General features: G+C 36.0%; 1 protein-coding gene across 3 annotated transcripts in view; it reads right to left on the reverse strand.

Annotated features, from left to right (window-relative positions):
- astn2 (astrotactin 2) overlaps positions 1 to 21,783 on the reverse strand; it is a 445,829-nt gene that overhangs the window by 221,158 nt on the left and 202,888 nt on the right. For all 3 annotated transcript variants that reach the window (XM_084114345.1, XM_084114344.1, XM_084114346.1), the window contains 2 exons: positions 13,624 to 13,725; positions 2,892 to 3,035 (listed from right to left, as the gene is read on the reverse strand). In XM_084114345.1, coding sequence (XP_083970471.1) covers positions 2,892 to 3,035; positions 13,624 to 13,725 — 246 coding nt within the window. The remainder of the gene's footprint in view (positions 1 to 2,891; positions 3,036 to 13,623; positions 13,726 to 21,783) is intronic.

A 21,783-nucleotide genomic window follows, 5' to 3' on the forward strand; every position in this document is an offset into this window, starting at 1 on the left:
GTGTCTCAGAGTCAGCACAAGAGTGACCGGTTCACCCTGTGACTTTACGTGGACGTCTGCTTTCAGGCTGAGTTGCTGCGGTTCCTAAACGCTTCCACTTTTCAATAATCCCACTTACAGTGGACCGGGGGATATCTAGCAGGGATGACATTTCACGAACTGACTTATTGCAAAGGTGGCATCCTATCACTGTAACACGCTTGATTTCACTGAGCTCTTCAGAAGCTCCTTATTTTGCACACATGTTTGTTAATGCAGTCTGCATGGCCAGGTGTTTGCTTTTATACACCTGTGGCAATGGGTCTGAATTCAGTTCAGCTGAACTCAAGAATTAAGAGATGTGTCCACATACTTTTATCAGTGGGCCCTATTTTAACGATCTGAAACACGAGTATCAAACGTGAAACGCAAGTAACTTTGTGGGCGGATCTGTGCAAGTTAGGGCCCATTGTATGTGTGTGTGTGTGTGTGTGTGTGAGAGACACACACTATACCGTTAAATATTTATTTTGTTTTATTAGTCAGTACACTTTGATATTTGTTTTGAAGTTATTATTTGTGGCACATCAGGCATCATAAACCATCAAAGGGCTGCAAAATTCAATATCGCCCATTCATAATAAAGAACATTATTAACAGCCAAGCAGTGCTAATGCCATATATACAGTGCCAGTTTTTATTTCATTTTATTTTTTTATGAATACCATAGATATAATTCAAATGGATGCACTCAAAATGTGCCATGCATTTTACTTTATTGTCCTTTTTTACAGTTTATAATCCTCATAAACAGGAAGGCTATTGCATAAGCTAAATATACAGCTAAGCGCAGTGAACTATGTCTGAAATGAGTTTGACAAATTATTGGGGGTTTCAGTGTGCGTGTGTGTGTGTGTGTGTGTGTGTGTGTGTGTGTGTGTGTGTGTGTGTGTGTGTGTGTGTGTGTCATTTTATGTGTCCTAGCAAATTAAAAGGCTCATAAATCAGCCAGATCACGTTTGTATTTGAATCCAATGATGTGCAGATTTCTGTAAGGCTTTGTTTAGCGGTTTGGGATACAAAGAACACTATCATTAAACCAGTAGAAAACAACAGAAGTATATGATAATGTCTTCACTAATATATTCATATATACTGCACAGTATATTCTAATATTTCTCTGTGTGTGCAATACTCCAGTCTTTCAACAAATTAATCATAATCATAATAAGGGTCCAACAAGCAGGTTAAAGAAACTATTACACAGTAATAATATATGGCACACATACAGTAGCAATATGGCGCCAGGTGTTACCTGCAATTTAGGTCATCTCAATACAAGCACCTGCAGTCTCACTATTCTCACTATTATTAAAGACAGATTCAAAATATATACGTGTATGGCAGACAGATCATCTCACAGCTTTTATAAACAGTTCTGTGCTGTGTGTGTGTGTGTGTGTTTCTGTCATGTGTGTTCTCTGAGGGTTAGACCAGCTGACAGCATCTCTGACAGATGGTCCAGGATCTCTGGACTGCAGCATCAGCATCACATGGCTTTAAGGTTTCTGGAGGACAGAAGATGCTCTTCAGTGTCTTCTGACCTCTGCTCTCTCTCAAACCCTCACCAATCTGCAGAATCACTGAGACATGATATCTTTGTTTTCTTATAAAAGTTTAAAAGGTCGGTTTATCTAAAACTACGCATGTGCACGCCATCAGAGTTCTCATGGGTTTGCGTTTTTAAAGTTGCACGGAAAGAACTTAAGAGTTTCTGTTAATAACTAATGATCTGTGCGACGGAAGTGAATCAATCAAAACTAACTTTAGCTGGACAATAACTTTATTCTAGAGCTGCTGTAAAGCCAGAAAATCTCTGTTACTTTAATTTCCTATTAACACTGTGAAGCTGCTTTGGAACAATCTATATTGTTAAAAGCACTATATAAATGAAGATGACTTGACTTGACTTAAAAATTAAAATTCTTTCATCAATTACTCACTCTCACGCCGTTCCAAACCCGTAAGACTTTCATTCATCGTCGGAAACACAAATGAAGCTCTTTTTAATGGAATCCGAGGCATTTCTGACCTTCCAATGAAAGCCTATTCACTCAGAACTCTGATGCTTCAAAACATTCACAAAGAGATCGTATAATAAACCCATATGAATCGAGCTGTTTATTCCAAGTCTTCTGAAGAGAAGTGGGTAATTTAATTTAGCCTTTTGTTCACAGATAAAGATGTTTTTGTCTTGCTGAAGTGAATCTACTGTAATGCAGTAAGAGCTTCCTAATGGTCTTAAAGTAAAGTTCATGACATTGTTAAAAGGTTTTGTGAGATTATTATAACCTTTATTTTACCAGGAAAGAAAGGATACATCCTAATGCATCGCTTTCTGCCAGGACTTTTATGGGCTTTTCCCAAACCACTGAAGTGACCTCGACGTCTGGGTTAGCAGTAGCATTAGCCATCAGGCAAGTGTTATTTAAATAAACTCCTGATGTACTTACAATCCCTACTTTCCAATGCCTCTTTTATGAGTACAGAACCTATTTGTACTACTGTAGAAGTTTGGTGCATTATTAGTGCGGTAATTTACGAGATACAACCTTGGATCCATTAGCGCCTGCACTAAGCCATCCGGCTGATATCTCTGAATAAGCTCTAACTTTAATAATGTTCAACCAAAGGAAAAAAGGCTTCTGGGGGGTGTTTGACTCGAGGTCATGGTGCAAAGGACCCTAGGTTGATTTTACTCCGAACCATCCCTTTAAATGCCTTTTTTCCCAGTTCAGTCCGCACCACCGGAACCGACAATAAGAACATATCCTGAGACTGGAGGCTATAACCTACACATCTTCTACAGATATATGCAGAGATGCACGCTGTGACTGTCAGGAGATGCTCACCGTCAGCGATGAAGTGTTCGGGAACGTGGAGCGTGACCTTGACGGAGAGCGGACAGGACTGTGTGCCGTACACCACCGCCACCACACACGTGCAGACGGTGATCAGTGTTAGCGTGGCTTTGCTCATGGGACTCTGTGGACAGCCTGTGGGAACAGACAGAAGAACATGATTATACAGATCCGTCTCAGCGTTAAACGAACCCCTCGCTAAACCCTACCATCCACCGTTATCAGACAAGCGTTCGCTCTTTCTTTGATATACACTACTGCTCAATATTTCTTTTACAGTCTATGGTTCAAAGTTTTGGGGTCAGTAAGATTATTTTTCAAAGAAGTATTTTTTGTCCAAAACTTACAAAAAAGGAACAAAGCAATTCGTCAAATATCAGTCATAATATAGGTTAGAAAATAATAATAAAGTGCTAAGATTATCACAAATAAACAAAAGATTTTGATGCACGTCATTCATATTAAATCGTATATTCCACCCATACCCGCTACAATTGAGAATCACTTTAAACATGCAGACGCAGTTAAGACAATTTGATGTATTCCACTTATTACAGAATAAAACAATATACAATAGGATTTGTTAACAACGTGTTCTTCTAAAATGAGAGTGAGCCACAAATCCGTGAGTACAGATTACAAACCCGTGGGAACGGATTGTGAAAGCGTGGGCACGGTTTATGAATTCGTGGGTACAGGTTGCAAAAACTGAAGGCACGGTTTACAAATCTGAGAGCGCGGATTAGAAACTCGTGGGTACGGTTTATTAATCAGTGGGCACGATTTGTTAAACCGAGGGAACAGTTTGAGAATTCGTGAGTACGGTTTATAAACTGAGCGGATGGATTTCAAAACCGTCGCCACGGATTGTTTTGTTTTTTCCCACAGGTGACTTCCCGGGCTCCGTACGATCACAAAGGCTGCATTTATTTGATCAAACATACATTTTTAAAAAATAAATAAAAATAAAAACTGTAATGTTGTGAAATATTATTACAATTCATAATAACTGTTTTCTATGTGAATATAGAGTAAAGTGTAATTTATTCCTGTGATCAAAGCTGAATTTTCAACATCAGTGTCACATGATCCTTCAGAAATCATTCTAATATGACGATTTGATGCTCAAGAAACATTTATGATTTTTATCAATATTGAAAATAGTTGTGATAACTATGATAATTTTATTCCAGGATTGTTCTGATGAATAAAAAATAATATATTTTATTTTGTTTTATTTATAACATTGCAACAAATGCTTTTACTGTCACTTTTGTGCAATTTAGTAGTAGTAGTAGTAGTAGTACTCTTTATGTGTCCCTTCTCAGGGCAATATCTGCAGCATCAACATGCAAACGGACAGAACACAAGACATCATAAACATGCATGAACCATAACAACTCGGGTATTTGCGTACTTCCATTTTCCTCGTAACTTCAGGATGTGAGAAGAAAAAAAGGTTACACTTTATTTTAAGGTGTCATTGTTACAGTGTAATTATATAGTAATAATAATCAACTACATGTACTTAATATAGGGTTAGGGTAGGATTAGGGTTTGGTTGAGGGTTAATTGCATGTAATTATGCATAATTTACTCTTATTACTATGGTAAGTACATGTAACCTATGTAACAAGGACACTGTAAAATAAAGTGTTACCGAAAAAAGAAAAGAAAAAACTTTGAAAAACACCTATGCTTCAAATGAGTATTAAAACTGCATTTGACACATAAGATCTAGAAGCTCTAACAGTTCTCCACTTGAGGACTCTAGTGTATCGTCTTCCCAAAGGAAATATATCAAATTCTGAATACAAAGTGTGAGATGTATCATCTAAAATTGGCAACGACTTTCTAAGAACATTTTTCTCACACAGAGCAGAGCGATTTAAAGAGGTAGTTGATTATGATTTCACTTTATATAGATATTTTCTTTTACAGAAATTGCTTTTTAAGGACTACACCAAACGGCTGGTAGAGACTACAGAACATTCCTCCAGGGTTAGTGACATCACTAACCCTAAAATTTACATAAGCCCCGATAAATCGGTTCATAGATTATGATGACAGAATATGCTAATCAATGACTAGAAGATAACTACACATCAGCTACATAAATTCATCAACTAACCATTCAGAAATGTCCTGTTGCTTCTACATGTTGTCACTTCCTCTTGAGTCTCTCCATCATTGTCTGACTCCGGTTTGAACATAAAAGGCTAAAAGTTGTAGAAATTTTCAGTGCATGTGTGTGTGAGGTAAAAGGACACAAGCTGTTGAAGCTCCGCCTCCTGTGCCGGGAGCAGCAGCTCATTTGCATTTAAAGGAACAGACACAAAACGGTGTGTTTTTGCTCACCCTCAAAAATGTACAATTTTAACATGCTATATAAAAATATCTGTGGGGTATTTTGAGCTTAAACTTCACATACACACTCTGGGGACATCAGAGACTTATTTTACATCTTATGAAAAGGGCATTATACCACCCCTTTAACTGTGCAGAGCCTGTCAATTCTCACCCAAGGTTAACAACTCTGCTATTGTGATCTGCTTTTGACATTTAATCCGTTAAACCAACCAATCATAGCATTTAATGCATCCTTGCTGAATAAGGAATCAATTTATTTTAATAATGATGATGATCATGATAATAATAATAATAATAATATAAACAAATAATAATAATAATACAGCGAGCACCTCTAATATAACAATAACATGAGGAGAGACAAGTGTCCCAATGTTTTCTGAGGACAGCCAGTCTATAAATTGAATCCTCAAACTCCCTATGGAGTGGATGTTGGAGTGAGAGTGTTATTCCCATGTCTCAAAAGCTCAGTGATGACGATCAGACTTATGCAACATTGAAAGAATAGCTTAACAGGAGCGATTCATCTGCGAGACAGAGGTTAAACTAAAGCTTCTGTCCTCATCTGTGTCTGAAACGGCCACAGATATTGAGAAATGACTAACAGGGTTTGACAACCTTTGTGAAGATCAGATTCTTTGGATATCCTGCAGGATAAAGTAAAAGACTTTGGCTGAAACAGGTAACAATTAATACCAGCAACAGATCTGAGAAATGTTATACTTAATCAACACATGTATTAGTGGCCTTTTACAAACAATTAAACTTTCTATTTGTTTTATTCTTTAATTAGCTAGGTTTAAAAGTCCTTGTTAAGACGTGACTGATTTATGCAGAAAAACAGATTTTGGATTTTCATCATTATCCAACATGATTTAGATATCAGAGTTAGCCTAAAAATAACAGTTGCTTGGAAACTATGCTAAGATATCCCCAGCTAAGTGTTATGGTGGGAATAAAATAAAGAGTGAAAGTAACTCTGTTTAAGCAAACTTCAAGACGCTGAGACTTCTGTAGGCTGCATCCAAACATCTCACAGATGCTTGTGTTTGTTTATTTGTCGCTCCTCGGAGAGGTCACACCTGGCTTCTTCTTCTTCACACTGCAATATTCACAGTGTCCCACGTCTCTTCCACAACAATCTGTTCCTAGATGTGGCAGTCAGCGTACAGCCCACCATTATTAGCACAATCTCCACTGGAGATCAAGAAGATAGTTTTTCTAAAACACATGATGGACGCTGAGCAAGTGGACGTGGTGGACGTGGACACAGGTAAACAAAAGTGCAAAATAAACAAAAATGAAATGAAGTCACCATCTGGAAGAGATCTTGATCTCATGAGTAACTGGGTCGCTTTCAGATAACAGAAAGTGTGTGTGTGTGTGTGTATACAGCAAGGTCCCAATAGTAATGTATTAGCTAACACTAACAATGAGCAGTATATCCACTACTGTTTATTAGAGCTGCACCGATTACAATTTTCTGGGCCGATTCCGATTTCTGATTTTTCATTAAGTTTGACCTGCCGATACCGATTTTAGCCGATTCCGATTTCATTTTTTCTAACCACTTTACACACAAATATTTATTTTATATATTTTCTGTAATAGAACATTTCGTGACGCTCCTGCTTGACGCTCACGCGCTGCTCCTGCTCCCGTTGTGAATGCACTCATTGATTAACATGCACGCCGGAAAAAAATACGCGCTTGCGGTCTGAACGGACGTAATTCACAAGGTTTTCTACATGTGTGTACCGTGTGCACGTGTGATGCTGATGTTGCGCGATGTTAATCATGCGGCGCCCGAGTGCATTTGACCGGCATAAAATCGGCATTTGTCAGACTGACCGGCCGGTCGCCGGTCACGGCCGATCACGTGAAAATCGGCCAATTCCGGGCACCAGCCGATCAATCGGTGCATCTCTACTGTTTATTAATCTAAAATTAGTTAATAAAAATACAACTTTTGAATTTTTGATTTTGTTAGTAAAGGTTGACACTAATATAAACTAAGATTAATAAATGTGTTAGACATATTTTTAAATGTTAGCATGTTAATAAGCATGACACATTTAAAAATATAAACATGTATTTGATGCACTGACATTAATGCAAAACAATAAAGCGAAAAAAAAGATGACTGACTTATTGAAGCCTTGAATCTCTTTTTAATCTTTAAATTAAACCTTGTATATTTTGTTTGATGTATTTGTATACAACCGTTACATTGTTAAAACCTGTTTGTATGAGTGAGTCATTGTATTATTCACTCAACCGATGTGTTAAAAAACACTGAATCATTCAGGAATAAAATGCCTTTACTGTGTGTTTTTGGTGTTGCATTGGTTCTGTGATTCTCATTGACCGTAAAAAACAATGTGGCAATGCTGTGTCTAAAATATAATTGACTTAATATTAACTTACTGAAGTGCAGTATAAAAGAACTTTCACACAATTGTGTTGCATCATTGTTACTCCTGCAGCCCAAGCCGTCACTGCTAGCTCTAAAGAGTTTTCTTTTTCCATGTTGTCAAGTTATTCTTAAAAATGCAGTTATGCTGTATGTTTTTGATCCACTCAAAAGGGTCATTCTTTGAGAATCGGGCTAACACTGGCCTCTGTAGATTTGGTGTTGCAGCATCACGAAGAAATCATTGTCAGAGTACTTTACAGTGTCCCTTAAACACTGGAAAAATACTATTTAAGAATCACCATTGAATATTCAATGTTTATTGACCACTAATCTAAGATGCACCTCTCTGTTTATTTGTTAGTTTGACTGTTTGCATAGTATTAGCTGAAAAGACACTGTTTCCGAGAGTGAACCAAAAGAAATCTGATGTTTTTGCAAAATAAATCCCTTTAAAATGCTTAAGTAGTGTTTAAATAATGATATCATATCATATGACTAATACATAAAGAAACTAATACATAATATGAGGAATATTGCAGTGTTTAGTCATTTAACAGTCACTGAAATAATGGGGTACAATGACACATCTTTAAATGTGAAACAGACTGCAATCACTGTTAAAGACCTAAGACTGCATTAGCATATGTACCAACACAACAGCATATGAACGCTGAAGGCACACACACACACACACACACACACACATACTCGCGGGTTTCAGAAGTGAACGAGCAAGTCCTTGACGAAGCTTAGCACAGCTTCACACTCGCATGTCCTTCACACTTTGATGCTAGAGAGCATCTTTCACACAACGCTCAGCAACACTACTGGCTGTGCAATGATAACACTCATGCATACACAGAAAACAGGACAACCACTGATTAGACAAACAAACACACATTAATATACACACACAACTGTAGAAACGCAGCCCACTCTTCTGTTTACTTCTGCTGTGCTTCGGTTCGCTTTCTTCATCTTTCTGCAAAACAATGACTCAAGTCTAACTTCAGTCTGTCTAAGGGCTGTTCAAGGACCATTTTCCATCTCACATTCAAACTGAAAATCACTGTTCAACAAGCACAGAAATCAAATATACGCTACAGGATAGATCCTCTCTGAACCTCCCCTCTCTTTTTCTCTGTCTCTCCATATTTATATTCCTTATAGAACATCCTTTAAAATGGAGTATAATCGGTAATTCATGGCTATTAGTGGCTCAGAAGAGCAAATATTGGTCTTGAGGATCAATAATGAACCCTGTTCTGTCTCTTTTGCTCAGAGCTACCAGGTTTGATAGTGAGCAAGTTTTAACCAGTTCTACCAATGTGGCTTTTAATACGGCTCGATTTAGACATAATACTGAGAAGAACGTTCGGGGCTGAAACACAGTAAAATAAATTACACTCAGCAATTTATTTTTCTTATTCCTTTAAATTATTAGTTTTGCAATGGCAAATACAGTGCAGAAGATAACTGTGAAAAACCCAGTGCCTTTTTTTTTTTCTGCCTCAAATAGCTTGCGCTTTAATATTGGTCTGTGTACCTGTTTTATAATCCTCCAGGTAAAAATTGCAAGCCTGATCATTTAGAAGAGTGTAACCACACACCTCACACCAGCTGTAAGATTTAAGGTCTCATTCATGTCCATAGCACAAACAGTGTGGGACAAGCTGAGACTAAAGTGGGTTGAAGAACTATGAGCAATAACAGCAGTGATGATTGCCTTGGGAGGAGGTCTAATACCACAGTCTCAAGATATGAAATATAAAACTGGTCCATTTCATGTTTTTAAGAGCCTTACAAAAACAAACAGGCAGTTTAAATGTGTTGCCTGAAATACAATTATTTGTCAACGTACACAAACACATTTGAATGACCATCAAAGGAGAAATATGCTGACTGCTTGCAGAATGGTGTAGTTCCAACATCCACCACCGGGATTAACCGCACCGGCTAACCAGCCTTCTGACTTCTTGGGCCCTATTTTAACGATCTGAAACACAAGTTTCAAACGCGAAACGAAAGTAACTTTGTGGGCGGATCTCAGGCGCTTGTTGCTATTATACCGGCGGGATAAATGACTCTTATGCCCGACGCAAATCTAAAATGGGTTGGTCTGAAGTAGCTTCATTATTCATAGCTGTGGTTTGGACGTAATGTGAAATAAACCAATCAGAGCGTCATATCACATTCCCTTTAAGAGCAGGCGCGCTTGTTCCATGGCGGGTTGCTATTATAACGGCGGATTTGCCAGACGCACACCAGGAGCGGTTCACAGCCGAGGAGACCGACGTTCTCGTCAGGGCCGTAAAACACGTAAAAGTGACATTGGGGATGGAGAAACACACCCAAATTAGCTTCGATTAAACAGGTGTATAATAATTTGCGTAAATATGTAAGCTAGATTATGGCTATTTTTTCACATCTTCATGGACACCACAATGATTTCCCTCGTGTGGAACACGCGTCCTCTTTTCGCTGAACCGCCCCCGGGAGCGCAAGTTCATTCCCTAATTTACCGACGTGCGTCTGTGGAGGGAAAATCTGTTGTGCGTCGGGTGCAAAATAGGAATGATACATGCGTCGGTGTACAAAGTCAATTGCGCTGGGTGCAAGATAGGGCCCATTGTGTTTGTTTGCTTATTTATTTATTTATTTGGTTAGTTTTTAGAGGTAGTTTTTAGGTAGACCATTTTTATTGTGGATAATTTCCAATCAAGCTGGAATTTTGTCAAATTATGGTTTAGTTTTGAATATTTATAAATGTTATCTATGATATTAGTTGTAGCAGCACTATATATATATATATATATATATATATATATATATATATATATATATATATATATATATATATTTTTTTTTTTTTTTTTTTTTTTTATGTGATGGAAATGGCCTAACCCTAACCCAGGCTCATTGGGGGAAAAACGCATGCATGTGGCGACTTTTCAGTATTTTACGTTGTTACATTTTGCAACACTTTCAAAGTAAAATGTCCAGTGATGGCAGTAAAAGCTCACTCAGTTTTATCTGAAACAGATGGATGTGAATCTGGCAACGTTTTATGGCTTAGTTTCATATCGAGGCAGTCTGGAAATGAAACTTAAATAACATACCACCAACCCCAAATCTGACCAATAGAGTTAACAAAAGCAAACGTGAGATAAACACACATTTGCTGAAGCAAACATGACATTTTACAAGTTTCTCTTTTATCGGGACTCATGTTTCACAGACTCGTACCCGAGCGCTTCACATCACGAGTGCAGTGCTGGATCAGGTGAGCTTCAGAGCAAGTTTACTACAGCAGAAAAGACACACATATGGAGCTGCTTATCTGATGCAAACATCAAAATATATTAGTTTACAAATCATGCACTATGATAAAAGTGTTTTTAGATCATAACATAGTATTGTGCACGAAAATACGTCTTTATTATAGTGATGCACGATATATCGGCCACCATATCGGTATCGGACCAATACAATTTTTTGCCAGATATATTAAAGCCGATAAATAATGTATTATTTCCTTCAGCGCACTGTTGAACATGATGATTCTGAATTGCTTGAAATATGATTGAAATCACTTCAAAAAAAGGAAAATATAGTTTAGCGCAACATGCAGCACAAGTCTATCATATCAGCTACATCAAATTATAATGAGAACATCTTTATAACTGTGTGCTTGGGACATGGATTTTAACGCTGTGACTTTTGCTTTTGTAATCAGCTTTTAAAAATTATATAAAAACGTGGATTTAGATTTTTCGGACAATATATCGGTTATCGGCTTTCAAATATAAAGAATTATCGGTTATCGGTATCGGGCAAAATTTTCATATCGGTACATCCCTACTTTATTAATTGATAATCTGCCACTGTAATCATAATTTATGTGAAAAGGAATACAAGTTGTTGGTGTTTTACTCCCACCAGAGTTCATTTCAGCTGGAAGCTGCAGTGATCTGTAGGTATAGGAACGCTTTTAGAGTTTTGCAAAAATGTAGAGGCATGTTTTTTTTTTCCAGTAAACCTGCGTTGGGTGGAAATGTTCATGACTTTTGGAAAATACTGCCTACCTTTTCAGAAGATCATGCAAGAGTGTGAGCATATGCCGTCTGCTCTGGGTTTTGGAACACAGTTATAGTTTATAGTGTAGATTTGGGTATTAAATTCACCATGTGCAATGAAGTGGTCTGAAAGCGATGTCAGTGTGAACAGTGATGAGCGTCTCCTCTGAGGTCCTGCTATGTGCATCGTCATAAATTCTCAGCGGGCCATTTTGAAAGCTGGTGATAGATGACTGTGACTGCAGGACACACGCTGAGCTAATCATCTCTACCAGGAGTTGTTTGTCTCTCAACCCTGATAAAATAACAACGGGAAGTGACTGATTTTCCCCTCCTCCGTTTATGTAGACACGGTGCGCTGCTTTCCATAGACAGATCTTTATTCCAGCCAAATAAATGTACAGTTTGGCTTCACGTAATGCAGTCTGCTGCATTAAACTCAGTTTCAACATTAAATAGTGGACGTTTAGACCAGTGTTGTTATGATATCATATATATTATATTGTAGTTTTTGTTCATATTTTGAATTAAATTTTATATATTTTCTGGTTTCATTTTAGTTGTAGTTAAAGTTTTAGTAATTGTGTCATTTAGTTTTTCTTAGTTTTAGTTATTTTACTACTTCAAGTTAAACTCATTTCCAATTAACATTTATTTTATTTCAAATAATGAATATGGTTTTAGTTTTAGCTTACCATAATAAACCATATCAAATTCACAAGCCTGCTATCCATTCTGCTGCATTTTTGCACTGTATTTTGAACCATAATTCAACTTGTACAAAGGTATGTTCGTTATTATGTCGACAGTGAAAAGTCTTGCTGTGTGAGAATGATTTGGCTATAATAAACCACTAAATTGTTGCTCTTTTAATGTTTTTGCTCATTTCAAAGATTCCTGTCAAGCATTTGTGATTCTAGGAACATGTTTTTCAGATAATTCTGTACAGCCTTGTCATTCCTTGCATGCCTTTGGTCGAGTGTGGCTTTTGATTGGGAAGAATCCAAGTGAGTTTGCTGCAAAGGTTTGTCTTGTTACATGTGTACAACTTGAATTGCAGTATGGTTGTTATGTGCTATATTTGACATTACATACAAGCTTGTTTCCGCCACCACAACTTTTTTCTCTCAAAATTCTGACTTTTTATCTCAGATTTGTGTGATATAAAGTCAGAATTGTGAGATATAATAAATAAAATAAACTTGCAATTCTGACTTTTTTTCTCAGAATTGCATGTTTATATCTCGCAATACTGTCTTTATAACTCGCAATTGCGAGATATAAAGACAGAATTTCATGATATAAAGTCAGAATTGCGAGAAAAAAAAGGCAGAATTGTTCGTTTATATCTCGCAATTCTGACTTTATATCTCGCAATTCTGACTTTATATCTCGCAATTCTGACTTTATATCTCACAATTCTGACTTTATATCTCGCAAATCTGACTTTATATCTCACAATTCTGACTTTATATCTCGCAATTCTGACTTTATATCTCACAATTCTCACTATATATCTCGCAATTCTGACTTTTTATCATGCAATTCTGACTTTATATCTCGCAATTCTGACTTTATATCTCGCAATTCTGACTTTATATCATGAAGTTCTGACTTTATATCTCGCAATTCTGACTTTATATCTCGCAATTCTGAGAAATAAAGGCAGAATTAAAAGATGTACACTCGCAGTTGTGACATAAAAATTCGTAATTATCTTTTAAAATGTTTTATTCTGTGGCAGAAACAAGCTTCCATATTGTGAGGCTGGAATTGTCAGTATAGCTGATCGTCTTTATTAAGTTTTGATGTGTGAAATGTCTGTAAATGAATAGTGAAACGGTGAAATGAAAGCGGTTACCTCTGCTGCGGCGACGGCCCCTGTGCTCCGTGTAGAACTTGAGTTGAGTGTCATCCTCCATCTCTGATCCAGAATCTCCCTGACGGACGAACATGCCTCCAGCTTCACACAAAAACACACAGAGAATTATGTAATCTCACAGATACTAATATAAGTGTTTTGTAGTTATATTCACACTTTGACAAAGGCTATCCAATGTCACCTTGGATTTCAACATTTAATGACCATAATAAAACAAAAACGACAGCTGTGAAACTATTATTCATGTTTCGTGTGTGCTTAATGAATGCCGTGACGTCCATAAAGCAGTGATGTGTCAGTATATGTTGGGCTGCCCTCGCAGTAACAGCTCACCGCTCCATAGAGACGCCATCTGGACTCTTAGAACGATAGACATTCAATTTCAGGCACTCAATACACGTGTAACACTTCCAATTCAACAGCAGAGGAAACCATTTGCTGAAGTCATCTTACTTGTGTTTAGGGACTCGTGGTTACTGACGCCTGTTTTAATTAGCGATTCGAGTGAGCAAGATTTGATGTGGTCAGTTGGTTGGTCAGAGGCATTATACGATACAACTCATCAATGATTTGTGATTGAAATGAAAATCTAATGTGTTGATGAGATATTGTGAGAAAAGAAACATGATATATTGAGTCAGCATGGAATGCAAATTCACCCAAAATAATAGTTATAGATCTTATTGTGAACAATTAATCTGTGAATGTTTATTTTTGTATTTTTTAAAAAAATGTATGACCTTGCAATGTTCAACATAAATGTCTTAATGGGACCTTCCAGTGAAACAACAGACTTCTCTTTGTATGCAGGACTTCTTAAGCCCCGGCCCGCCAAGCTTACGTTTCGTTAAAATACAGTATTTTGCATCTAAAAGGGAAATCACTTCAGATCTCTTCCTCCGCTTATAACATCATCATAAACTGCAGTATGAAGGATGAGTTGCAACTGGTTGCAACACTATTGATAGACCTTTTTTTTTTTTTTTTTTACTAAAAGACAGTCATGTTTAATAAATAATTGAAATGAAATTCTAATGTGTTGATGGGATATTGTGAGAAAAGAAACATGATATTTTGAGTCATGCATCGAATGAAAATTCATCCTAAGTATTTTGTAATCATATTGTGAAAAATTTATCTGTTCATCTGTAGATCAAATACATTCAAAAAAGTCTTAAGCTGCTTTGTCCAGAGAAAAAAAAAGAAAAGAAGGCGTCTTTCCCACGGCTGCTGTGTAAAAAAAACAAAACATTTTTATTGTATATTGTCAAATAATAACATGTATGAAGGACTAAAAATGACATAACGAAAAATAAATAAATAAATAAATAAATAAAAGTAGAAATAAATAAATAAATGCAGAAATAATAGTGAAAATAAATACATTTTGGTATTATAAATGGCTATTTCTGTATTTTTACATGTATTTATTTATTTATTTATGCATTTTTATATGTATTTATTTATGTATTTATACATTTATTTATATATTTATGTATTTATATATTTATTTATTTATATATTTATATATGTATTTATTTATACATTTATTTATTCCTACATTTATTTATTTCTGTATTTCCACATTTCTACATTTATTTATTTCTGTATTTCCACATTTCTACATTTATTTTTCCCTGCGCATGTATGCTAATTGACCAATGGCTAACCACGCCCCCTCCACTCACTCGGACAAACAGTCAACATTCGGTAACAGGCGCTTTGGCAGCTGTCACAGTAGGAGACATTTCACAGGAGGCAATTGATGATTTTTTGGAGACAGAAAGATTATATATCATCTCGATGTCACCAAAAGGGCCTTAAATATGCATTGGAGGGTTATAATAATAATTTTATAGTTGAGAAGGTCGATAAGCTTCAGCTCCAGAACAAAGATTTACAGTTCACAGTGTAAACGTTATAGTTTGGTGCTATTTCGCTTCAAACGCTCGCTTTATACGCGCGTCCTATTCGCTTTGGATTCAAAATGTTCAAGCGTCGAACTAGACGCGGATACGCGCGAATTTGACGCTCTATTCGCGTTTGGTGTGAGCGCAGAATAATGAACAGGCTGCGATGTCAAGATTGCATTGCTGGAATGTGTGTGTGTGTGTGTGTGTCTCTGTGTGTGTGTGTCAGAGAGCGGGCGCGATCGAACAGTGGAAACATAAAAACATACTCCATTTTGTTCATACAGGACATCATTAAAACTGCAAAGTGTTTAGCCTACTTATATTTGTGTAAAACACAACATTGTGCTTTTGTCAAACTGTAAACTCTTGTCAAACTGTAACCTACAACTGTCACCCAACCAAAATCACACACACACGCTGTTTAAAGCCAAAATGACAAGAAAAAACATAAAAACGAATGAAAACCGATAACCGCAATGCATTGCAATGGACGAGGAAGCAAGCAGAGAATGTCCGAGTGTATTGGGTTAGCTATGCGTACTGTGATTGGCTCATCGCGTTTGGGGGCGTGGCTTAGCCATTGGTCAATTAGCATACATGCGCAGGGAAAAATAAATGTAGAAATGTGGAAATACAGAAATAAATAAATGTAGAAATGTGGAAATACAGAAATAAATAAATGTAGAAATGTGGAAATACAGAAATAAATAAATGTAGGAATAAATAAATGTATAAATAAATACATATATAAATATATAAATAAATAAATATATAAATACATAAATATATAAATAAATGTATAAATACATAAATAAATACATATAGAAATGCATAAATAAATAAATAAATACATGTAAAAATACAGAAATAGCCGTTTATATTACCAAAATGTATTTATTTTCACTATTATTTCTGCATTTATTTATTTATTTCTACTTTTATTTATTTATTTATTTATTTTTCGTTCTGTCATTTTTAGTCCTTCATAAACATGGAGGAGAACAAACTTCAAAATGTCTGCCCGTCAAGTGCATTTGTTGTATTTACAGTAGTATTACAGTCAGGGGCGTCATGCAAGCCAAAATTCTGGGGGGGCACAATCTGAGACGTTGCAATTGTTTTCTGATGGGTGATATGGATCATGATAGGAGGGGTCAGGGGGTTTCTCCCCCTGAAAATTTTTAAATTCTGGCTGCTAAACATACCATTTCAATGCAGTTTGGGAGGGACAGAAATACCTTAACGGAGCTAGCAGCAACCCTCCTCTATCTGAGGACTAAGTTAAAGTATCTATTTTGTAAGTTTATGTAAAAGACAGTTTGATGAAAGAAGCTCAAATTCAAAAGCTTTTGAAGTCTACTTCATTAAAGCATGTTTACACACACACTTACTGTACACTTAGGCCTACTACACATGATTTTAAAAACAGTACCATTGCAGTTTTTATGTTATGATTTTAAATTGGTATGTGACCTAAGAACGATCTTACATTAAATGTACATAAAGGTGCTGAGGTCTGACTTTGTGGTGCTCTGAAATTAAGTTATTTTAATATTAATATGTGATGAAGGACTTTGAAAGAAGTTTGACAGATTTCAGTGCTGAATAAGGTTAACACTACCCCGTTTATTTGAAAATGGTTAATATTTGACAGAAATGTAAAAAAGTAATCAAATCAAATGTAATATGTACGGAAGCGTATTGCATTCACTTGAGGGAAAATAATCTACTCTGTTTTTCTGAATTAACAAGTTAATTATCTCAGAATTACGAGATAATTTTTCATGAATAAAACGTTTTTGCTCTGTTTTTCTGAATTAATGACTTAATTATCTCAGAATTATGAGATAATTAAGTCATTAATTCAGAAAAACAGAGCAAATATTTTGTATGAAAAATTATCTCATAATTTTGAGATAATTAAGTCATTAATTCAGAAAAACAGAGCAAAAACTTTTTATTCATGAAAAATTTTCTCGTAATTCTGAGATAATTAACTCGTTAATTCAGAAAAACTGAGCAAAAACTTTTTTTCATGAAAAATTATCTCGTAATTCTGAGATAATTAACTCGTTAATTCAGAAAAACAGAGTAGATTATTTTTCCTCAAGTGAATGCAATACGCTTCCGTAAATATGTAACATTACTTTAGTAAAATCATTGAAATACTGTAGTTACACTGCTCATTATTATGTTTCAAAACCTATCAGATAACATTACTATGGCTTTGAATGGCAGTAATGTTAGCCAGCTAGTTTACGGTTAGACTAGGCTAGCTATCCATAATGTTACACTGACACAACTTAAGTTAATGCTCTGAATTCGGAGCTAATATCAAATCCATAACTTTTTGATCAAGTTAAAATTTCCAGGTCAACCACAAATAATCCCACTACCTTTTAATATCATCCGATAACTAATCCAATGCCGATTTGTTGCTTTGCCCACTTACCACTTCAAGACCATCTGTATAACATTGCCAGCTCAACGTGCGAGACGAGTGAGTTGCTTGAACATACACAGCAAAGACGCGCGTAGCGCTCTAGATTTGATATACACAGACACCATATTAGGAAAAAGGGGCGGGCTGATGCTGACCGATTTATTACACATCCAGAAGAATACATTTGAGTCGTTATAGGCTCTGGTATATTATGGAGCATAATAGGAATAAAGTTGTGACAAAAAAATTACCAGGGAGGAAAAATCTGAGGGGGCACGTGCCCCCTCACTTTGAATGGGCATGACGCCACTGATTACAGTAATATTGTGAAATATTATTGCGATTTAAAACAAGTGTTTTCTATGTTAATATATTCCTCTGATCAAAGCTGAATTTTCAGCATCATTACTCCAGTCTTCAGTGTCACATGATCCTTCAGAAATCATTCTAATATGATGATTTGCTGCTCAAGAAACATTTATGATTATCATCAATGTTGAAAACAGTTGTGCTGCTTTATATTTTTGTGAAAATGTGAGACAATGTGAGACATTCTTTGATGAATAGAATGTTAAATTTTATTTGAAATAACATTTTGTAACATTATAAATGTGTTTACTGTCATATTTGATCAGTTAATTGCATCCTTGCTGAATATTTTTTTTTACATTTTGTATAAAAAAAATAAATAAATCACAGACCCCAAAATGTTTGTGTACATGTAAAACAGAACACAATATTACACTGAGCTTATTTAGAAATGCAGCATGTTTTCATTCACGCTGGGCATTACTGCGTTTGAACTGTCATGATCCACACTGAAGGAAATGTATACTGCATTAAATATGTTGGCTAAATGAGTTGGTGAAACACAAGAACTGTTGTCTGCCTGCGAATCAAATACCCCAAACACACTCACATGTCGATAAAGAAAGATCTGGAGCGATAAACCAAACTGGCAGAAAAATCCATCCAGATCTCCGACAGGAGGCCGACTCGTTTAGTTGTGCGTCAGGAAATCTACTTGAAACACAGGATCAAAGCTTCTGAATGCAAAGTCTCAAAAGAGGAAGAAAACAGAGACGATGAAATAGAAATGAAGATGAAAAGAGGAGAGTGAATGAATAAGAAAGGTCACTTCATGAGAGGTTAACGTCAGTGAATAGAGAGAGATTACAGCGTCTGTTGCCTTTCACATCTCAACAAACGGGTTCTCTTGTTTATTCAGCAAACAAATTCTGTTTAGCGAAACAACATTAGCATGTGTGATGAAAGCCAGGGAGAAATTGCTCCTGAAGTTTCCCTTTCTGCAGGTTTTCCTTTCAAGGCCTGTAGGATTATTGAGCGTCTGGAATTAAAAGAGTGGTTTTGCTTGATTGCATTGCATGCTGGGAGTGCACACTTCACCGAGCGTAATGGAGTGAGGGCACTCGAGAGGCTTTCTCCTAACCACAGTATAGAGCAATCACAGAACACGTCAAACGGATGATGAACAGCGCGAGAAAGAATAAAAGCTCAGCGAGCCACTGCAGGAGTTCACAATCCGTTTACATCACATGATCTCGACAGGGTGCGGACACTTTCTGCGGCAACAGAACAATCAGCACACAGATTACATACCGGACGTCTATAAGTGTACGGCACAATGAGAATGAAAGAAACTATGGTAATGTTTTAGTGCTGAATCTCCAGGGCATATTTCATATCATTCCACATATTTTAACCCCAACACTGAAATAAATAAATAAGACAATGAACATCTGCTTGGCGACTTTATGTTTCCTGACAGCTCATTACTGTAATACTGTAACTGGAAAATACACTGGAAACGTTCAATTGTATGAACTCAGAAAGAAATGGTACACTAAAAATAGTAACATTTAAACTTAATGGTTTTATTCAAATCAAAATTTTATTTAAAATCCCTAGATCAAACTAAATACATCGATTTATACCAACAAAACACTTTTATGGGCTAAATCAGGTAGAATTACCCCTTTAAGATATCAATTGACACTTTTTACAGTCAAGTATTTAAGTAAGAAAGTAAATTAATAAATTAATGAATGAATAAATAAATAAATAAATAAATAAAATAGTAACTGATATTTCAAAAAAGGCTTAGATTTTAGATTGACTAATTGTCTATATATATATAGGAAAAAAATTGCGGCGTTAATTGCGTTTTTTTTTTTTTTTTTACGCGTTAAACATCTCAAATTAATCGCAAAGATTAACACGTTAATTCCCCCAGCCCTAATATATATATATATATATATGCTAAGACAATTAAAGGTGCCTTGTGTAAAAATAAATAAATTCATACTCCACATTCCATACCAGATGGGGGCAGTATACCTCCAGAAAGTGAGTTGGTCTACTCTAGAGTATGAATATCTTCAAGCTACTCCCCTTCACCTTTACCAGTGAATATGTTCATATTCGTTTTGTTCATATTACATTTTTATTGTTAGTTTGAATTACATTAATTTGACAGACAGCATTCGCTGATGTTGACCAAGCTAGCGCCAACATAACCAGAGCTTCCAACTCTCACGCATTCACCGTGAGACACACGCAAACACTTTTCACATGCTCTCACGCCACACATCCATTTTCTCACGCATACAAAAATCGCGAAGCAAAGAGGACACGGAGACCGACAGACTAGACAGAGCAGGTTAGTTATGATATAAAAAAAATCTCAGCTCTCAGATTCTGTCAATTTTATTACGCAATTCAAACAATAAATACCGTTTTGGCGCTTGTAAATGTTACACGACAGATCCCTAGCGCACGTGAACCGATCATCTCTACTAGCTAATAGTAAAAAAATCACGAACACTGAAAGATACAGTAACGTTAGGCTACAACTTACCAAAATGTATTCCTCATACATAATAAACCAATAGACCAATCAGTGTTTTTTATCATCGTGAAGAGGTCAATAACACAGCTGGAGAACAATTATGTCAGATTTACCTCAGGAAAGCCATTTAATATACATAATATAGGTCACGTAGTTGGCAAGAAAAAAAGAGCAATAGAGATTGTGCTATGTGTACTATATTACAATACTGTATTTTATGAACGTTATATACGTTTATCGAACAGCCTTCGATACATTTCTATGTTATAACTTCCCGAAAATCTACACAAACATATAAAACAAACTTCTAACGAAATACTAACAGCATCTTACTTACCAATCCAAAAGAAATGTTGCAAGTTCGAAGTCAAACCTCATTTCTTTCATGTCCATTAGTTGTCTCCAGCGATGGAAAGCAGTGCCAATGTTTACTCTGGTTCTGTTCCTTTTTTATCAGATTTTATTTGAATGTAGTAGTGGGCTGTAGGCTACTTTCCACACGATTGACATCAGGTTCAAGTACGCCCACAAGCCGTGCGAGTTATTCGTGTATTGCATGTTTGGCTGGTGGTTATGTTGCCGGCATACCGCCTCCCATGGCCGAAACTGGTATTACGACACCTGTCGGGCCGTGGCTATTAATGCTAATGCTAATTCAGGTTGATATCTCTGCAGCACTATAACTTGACATTTTTTTAATGACATCATCGCCCTTATTTCTTCTCATTCTTTTGATGCATGTAGCTCATTTTTTGGATATTTTTACCTCAATTTTTACATAAGGCACCTTTAATCAAATAATCTAAGCCTCTTTTGAAATTGCATTGCATTGTAAAATCTGTCATATAAAGTGTGTGTATATATATATATATATATATATATATATACTTTATTTCAACACTTTATTTTAAGGT

This window comes from Abramis brama (assembly GCF_963993115.1).
Source record: "Abramis brama genome assembly, chromosome: 5".
In the NCBI taxonomy this organism is placed as follows: domain Eukaryota; kingdom Metazoa; phylum Chordata; class Actinopteri; order Cypriniformes; family Leuciscidae; genus Abramis; species Abramis brama.